The following is a 7,371-nucleotide window of genomic DNA, read 5'->3' on the forward strand; positions in this document are numbered from 1 at the left end:
GCACATTCTGTTCCTCTCACTTCAGAATCTGCTTGCCCACTATTTTAGGTATGGACGTGTTTCCTGTGAAATCCAATCCATTCCTTCAAACACCTAATGCAATACCATATCTGAAAGTGATCTTAACTGAAGCACAAGTCACCACTTCACATACTTGGGATGCTGTTGGAAAGTATCATATGAAATTATTAATAAGTATTAACATAAACAACAGGAACATTTCTTGAATAGTATGTGATTCGAAAGTAAATTAAATGCCAATTGTGAGACATGACCTCTCTTCTGCACAGTTTCAATATTATGCGACGAAAATTAGTTGCACTTCGAATACTTCAATATCATACACACAGTGTAAAGCACTATTACCTTTGTAACAAATACTTTTTGAATTTTAGGCATTGCTTCTAATAATTTTTTACAGTAAATCTATACATATTCAAGTCAAAGTTTTGTTGCTGTTGTAGTACTGAAACCGCCTTTTAGCATTTGTTTTTACAAATCATTACTTAACTTGAAAATCAGAACTTAATTTGTTGTTACTTCAAACACTTATCCTGCAGCATGTGTATCACCTGCTGTTTAGAGCAACATATCCAAACCATTTTTAACAAAACTGTGCTGAAAAATAGTTACTGCGTATTAGGAAAAACAGGTAAAAGCATAATGGTTTTATATACAAAGACTACACAACTTATCTTTCACAAGTACGAAATTTATTCAGAATTTTTCCACTCTTTGAAAAATTACACCATAATGGAAAAAAGAAAAATGACATGTGGTCAAAACTCAGACCATCCATTCTTGACTTATAAAAAATAATGACTAGATAAACGTACATACACAGTTACAAGCACTGGGAGCACAATGAATCAATATTTCTTGCTTGACTAATGAGGTCACTGTCAAAATCTATTCACAAGAATAAATTGTGTGACACATTAAAGAGGTTAGTAGTATGATGCAGCATACTACAATCATACAACTTTGCTCTTTGATTACATAAATATCCACCATTCAATAAATTAATTATGAAAGTGCTTTATCGTTGCAGAAGACAAACAACATCAAAAATATCAATTTCTCTTTTACATCATTTTTTGTAATTTGAGTACTTCAGTTGAGGGAGCAGGTTATAAACCGGTAGCATCATATAAAGCTGGTCACCTTTGTATCTCATTCACAGCTCATTAAAAAAATCAGAACTGAACAGAATTTAATTTCTTTGGTTTGAAGACTGAAATGAGTACAGAACCCATTAAATATGGAAACCAACATTTTGTTGATCTTGCTTTATAAATTAAATGGCCTAATTAATTAGCCCTAATGAATACTAGAAATAGGCACAAGGGCTCAAAATTACAATCAGTTATTTAATAACAGATGTAATACAACATAACACACTAATTTTTTACCTTGTAGAACTCTTCAGTGAAAGTATGTCAAATCAAAAAAACAAAAATATTGTGAAGGGGGCAGGAGGAGTGGGAATATATTATAGCCTACTCATTACTACAAAAATGTCACACACAACAATATCTAGGGCCTAACTATGCATTATCAGTGTTTTAACAAGGCAGATACTTATGCAAGAGTGATGAAAAATAGTGCTGGACATACACAGGAAATAGATACAGTGTTTCAGTATAGCACATAGCACAATTCCTAAATAATTACAAAATTATAGTGCCTAATAGAATGCATGCAAAGTTACGAAAAGGGAAGTCAAAGCTGCAATGAACTAGGATCATGCACACTGTGGCAATTTGTTGTCCCCCCCCAACTTTCACACAGTCTGTTACCATCTATAAAACAGTATGTCTTCTATTACCTCAAACTTTTAACAGTTACTTCATTACCATTGCTACATGCTTTGCATTTTGATTTACAATAAAAATTTAATGCAGAGAATAAATAATTTGCACAAGACACACTTTATTTCACACACCTTATGAAGGCACGCACATGCATACTATGAGAGTTTCGTATGAACTCCATATATATTAAATAAATAACTTTTCTGAAGTAAATGCAACAACCGAACACTTCAAAAACAGAACAAAATATTTACATTGGAGAAGAAATGAAATTAAACATTTTGAATGTACAGCATTCTCTGAGCAACTACCACATTTACAATGACTAAATAATGCATCAACTTTTAACTTATTTATCTGAGTGCTTTCCCAAATAAATATAAAAAGACTTATGCATTAATGTAAATAAAAGATCACATTTCTGCTTATTCTTCAATGTAGAAACTGTGTTATGGGAATCAAAATTCATGTGCCAGAAAACTTATGGAAGTTCTGATTTGTTTTCTGTCTAACAAGAGAGAGAATATTGTATAATTTATGTCTTATATCACAGAAGTAACAATCATAAAATTGTCAATGGATTGCATTCCATAAATAAATCAGTGTTTGTGGTCAAATCCTTTATGTTTCCTGGAGAATTTAAATGGCTTTCAGTAAATCAGCACAGATTTTGTATGGAATGGTGCAATAAGTATCACATTATTCACTTGCTAACATATAGATCTGAACATGAAACTTCGTCAAAATTAAGACGTCTCCTAATTTCAAATAATATTTGTCATTATCATCAGACATGTGACTTAGAAGCTGAATACACATAATAAATGCATTGCTGAGCTTAACTTTTACAGTAAGTTAATTCTCTATGTACTACAGGTAAAGACAAAATTCTCTCTGGTAAACAAAATTACCACCGGAACACATACATACACACAAGTACACACGAAGTTCTGTGGACAGTTATCACACCAATATATAGATACACTTAACAAATAACAGTGACCAGCACAATAAACCATTGTTCATTATACTCTGCTTAAGAGAAATGCAACTTGTAACACAGAAAACTCATTACTTCACACACACACAAAAAAACAGACTTCTACCAAGAAGCTGAAGGAATTGCTTTTCTCTTAATATTTTGATTCCACATGGATTTAAACACATAACACTGATATATAGTACTGACAAAGGTTTATTCATACTACCTTTAAAGACATACACTGTTAACAGTACGATTACCTTAGTAAATTGAGGAACTAAAAATGATTCGCTACAAGGGTAAGAGAGAAAAAGTTAACCCTGGTGAACAGAAATACTCTTTATGTAATGATTTCAAGACTTGTATTTCCCTAATGAATAAGTATAGTGACACACTGACATAAAATACATGCCTGCATAAATTCCATCATAACACAGTCACATAAATCATACAGGTCATTTCAACACATTCGCATTGCACAGTAACCTGCTGTTTCCCCAGATGCAGGTAACAGCAATTCAACAGCATCCATAAACATTTTATAACTAGCAGTAGCATCTGAACAGTAAAGCATGAAGAAAGATATGAATGGCCAAATATTCTGGAAGTCTGTTTCCAAGTGAATCCTAATTTAAAAATGGGATGACCTATGAAAGAAATTAAACGTAAATAAACTGAATTTGAAAAACATGAAGTAAGAGAACACTCGAACTGAACCACCATGTACTCTACAGGTCAATAAATATATCATTGCACAACAATGGCAAGAGGAACTTGTCTTTTACAGATTTATGCACAGTATACGATTTAGTGAAGCCACCAATGAATAGTAGCTGAAGTGGCAGCATTTCATATTGCTGAATCACACTTTTCTCAGCCAGTTGTATCACTATTCCACATTTAGTGCATTGATCTGTAAATAACCACTTATATCAGATGAGCTATGAAGCTTTTCACCAAGGACAGCAATTGGTGTTTCTCCTGTCTGCAGTGCAACTTGATGTTCAATCAGAAAGAACATGTATTCATCATACAACAGACGTATAAGGTGAAATGAACCGAAGCTGGCTGCACTTCGGAGTGTCAGATCTCTTATTACCATTGAACTATAAAAGGACCATTTCAGCAGAAACTGTCTTGCTGCTTTTGTAAAGTTTGGTCTTCCTTCATAAGGTTTTAACACCTGAGTTGCAACACCCTTCAGCCAAGCTGCCCATTGTTCAAGTGAGTTTTGCTGCTGCAATGTCATTTTGAAGTCTGCTTCCAGTCTTTGTACAACACCATTATCACATTCACACACCCATGATGCTTGATCCTGAACATTGTGGAAATCTACACGATTTAAGTCTACCAGCATCTGGTTTATCTGTGACGAGTTCTGAAGTACGGCACGTGCAGCCTGTGCCAAATGATTTAAAGATGTGTAGCGACGTAAAGTTTGTGCAAATGCATTTGCTGCAGCCATTTTGATTTGAACTATGTCACTTGGACATCCAGCCATGGCAGATGTCAACCAAGTTCCTAGACTTTTTGCAAAATTGCGAATGCCTTGGGTAAGGGAGCTTGGAATTGGGCGAAGGACATCTGGTATCAGAACATATACTAAATTTTGATAAAATCTATAATCTACAACTCTGACAAATTGCTGTATAGGTTCCAATTTACACAAGATGAACAGCTTTGTTTTCGATAAGTATCTCTCTTCTTCACATTCATCCCCATTATTATCATCTTGAGTTCTCCAAAATTCCCTCCAAAGACTTTCAATAGTTGGGAATTCCAAGTTAAGAATAGCATCTAAAAAGGCTTCACAATGTTCTCTGTAAATACTGCGAAGCGTATCAACATCTTCAAGTGTACATTCCTCAGGTAAAACAACATTTGACATTTCTATTTCAGGAAAATCTGGAATTGCAGATGTACTATCACCTAAAAATTCATGGTGCTTGTGTAGTTCCTGGCAGTGACCTAAAGAAGTGTGATGCGAAGACTGTTCATACTCTGTGCTTTTCTGGCCTGACCCCGAAAGGAACTTGAAACGTTTTTGAGATCCTGTTTGTGGTCGAACAGCAACTGATGTCCCATCCTCAAACAGTTGATTTAAAATAGAGTTCGGTTTGATACGTATACCATAATAATGATACTTGGAATTTCCTCGGGTTCCTAGGCGTCTCGTTCTCAGGCCAAGAAAAATTGAGCGTATCAATTTTCCAAATGAAGCAGCATTAACAGGATCTTGTTTGCGCTCATTACAATGATAAAGATAATGATTATACAGTGTTGAACGAGGCAGACTTACTCCCTCTGCAGTTTCATAATTATCCAGAAGCCAATGTACAGTTGCTGGTGTAGCTCGTGTGTTATGCGAATGGGCATCTTGTCCATCACTTTCCATACCACTGTTACCAGATATCAAGTAAGTCACACCACCAGAATCAGAATTTATTGACTGAGTATTATTATGTTGTGGTGTAATTAAGGAATGTGCTGTATCTGATTCAATACTTTCCTGTATCAGATATGAGCTACTTTGCTGAGCTAACAACTGATTGTTTCCTGAACCCTGTCCAACACTGCCAGCTACCTGATTGTATGGAACAGCAGCTGTGCTATCATTATAATATGGTTCCGAAACTGGTGCATACATCTTTTCAGGCTCTTCAACAGTGTAAACAGGATAGGACGTCTGGCCATTTGTTGAAGAATATATGTCCTGCTCAGACGCACTCTCTACATACTGAACGTAGTCGGGCTGTACACCCGGCTGTACTGCGTCTGACGCCACTACATCCGAATCTGAAACAGTAACAGTTATATAGTGTGCTGAATCTACTACTGTTTGTGATTCATTACCGTCATCTGGATCTGTAACATTAGATTCGCTGATAACCTCCGTTATCTCTTCAGTGCTTGCAACTACATGTACTGATGACCTAGAAACTTTGCTATCTACATTTCTTACTTCTCTAGAATGTTCACCTGAACTTTCAAGGCAGTATTCAACGCCGCCACTCTTCTTCAGGGTCGAATTGGCGACACTCGCGATTGGGAGGGTGTTACTTGGCACAGCTGTAACTGGAGTACTTATTTGCGATGAAGCACTGAGAACAACTACTGTTGGTGGTGAACTATGTCTCTGTTGTGAAGCAGCACTAGCATTTCCACAAGATCTCGCCTGGTGAATGTCCAAAGCTGACAATGTAGCCGATGCCGATGTTGCCGGGTTAACAGTAGCCATGTTGAAGGTTGTCTGTGTGGTTGCCATGGAGACGACACAATCATTGAAACATTCTTAATATCTATGCATAGTCCGTATCCGACTTGCTGTCTCTCTCTCTTTTTTATTTTTAATGAATTTTTAAAAATTGGTAATGATATTTGAAGCTTGATTTCCTATACTTTTCAAAAAAACAAATGTTTTACATTGATTAAAAACCAGGGAAATATGAGTAAATGAGAACCGAAAAATTATCTCTCTAACTGAGGCCATAGAAATTTAGAGTACATTATTGGGCTGATGTATTATACATACAATAAAAGGATAATTGTAAAATCATCAGAAATATGTTTCCATCTGAAGCGAATGTGTATCTGTCATGCAAAAATGATTTCGATCGCCATCATGTGACATATTTGTGTGTTCAGGCCACAGGCCACTTTAGAGTAAGCTATGGTTCCTGCAGAGAGTCAGTGTTTTCTTTATTTCTTTCTTTAGATTTTTTCGACAGGCATTTAGGTTCGCTAGGTTTAGAGATATAAACAAACTAACTCCGACGACGAAGATGCGTGAACCTACTGGATAACATTCTATAGTGTCACGATCACTACATTCATGATACGCAAAGCACTATGAATTATATAACACACAAATACTTGCCACTATATGCGTACCGATGGAAAGCCAACCCCAGTAGAAAATGTGAAATTGGACTGGTCAAGTAGGACATTCAGTTATTTGGATCTGTAGCTGTGCATATAATTTTTTTAAACGATCTAGATTCAGGATCTGTAGCAGTGTAATTACATAACTAGGACCCATTTTTGTGATACTTTTGGACCTTTAGTATGATTTTTGTAGTATGTATGGAGCTGTAGATGTGTATATGATTTTTTTAAAACTGATCTACTGTACATTGATGATCTGTACTTAAATAGGGCCTTTGAACCTTCCTGAGATTTTCCTGTCTATCTCAAGCAGTATTGCGAACACACAAGAAAATTTTTCCAGCAGATTAACACCCAAAACTGATGAAATAAAGCAAAAACCTTCCAGGCCAGCAGTTCAGCACAGACTTAGCATTCCTCTCCATTTTCCAGATAGGGAGGGGAGAGATGACAGGAGTGGTATAGGAGAGGATCAGAGGGGAGGAGGGGGATGTGGAGTGGTAGGTGAGTGGGATGTGGGGAGAGTGGAGGGGGCAGGGAGGGGGATACCCATGACATAATTCAATGATGTGATCAAGTGCCGTCATCAGTGTGATGTTGCCACATCTACTGACACCATCTTGGATCTGCTACCTTGATTAAATTTGGCAAGAATGCAGGCTGTGGCAGGTTTGGCTTTGCTCCACTACT

The 7,371-nt window shown here is 36.3% G+C and overlaps 1 protein-coding gene across 1 annotated transcript; it reads right to left on the reverse strand.

The window, feature by feature from the left end:
* Positions 1-737: 737 nt before the first annotated feature.
* LOC126474085 (DNA-binding protein RFX2) lies at positions 738-6,035 on the reverse strand. The gene is made up of 2 exons (XM_050101496.1): positions 5,776-6,035; positions 738-5,592 (listed from the first exon to the last, which is right to left on the reverse strand). The coding sequence occupies exons 1-2, from the start codon at positions 6,032-6,034 to the stop codon at positions 3,686-3,688; spliced, it is 2,166 nt and encodes a 721-aa protein (XP_049957453.1). The 5' UTR covers position 6,035; the 3' UTR covers positions 738-3,685.
* Between the last annotated feature and the right edge of the window lie 1,336 nt (positions 6,036-7,371).

This window comes from Schistocerca serialis, chromosome 4, assembly GCF_023864345.2.
Source record: "Schistocerca serialis cubense isolate TAMUIC-IGC-003099 chromosome 4, iqSchSeri2.2, whole genome shotgun sequence".
In the NCBI taxonomy this organism is placed as follows: Eukaryota; Metazoa; Arthropoda; class Insecta; order Orthoptera; family Acrididae; genus Schistocerca; species Schistocerca serialis.

Bases quoted from the DNA above. Each gene is read 5' to 3' on its own strand.
- LOC126474085 (XM_050101496.1), bottom strand. From the start codon at position 6,034: ATGGCTACTGTTAACCCGGCAACATCGGCATCGGCTACATTGTCAGCT. The intron at 5,593-5,775 runs GTGAACATTCTA...TTACTGTTTCAG, and splicing joins ATACTGCCTTGAAAGTTCAG to ATTCGGATGTAGTGGCGTCA.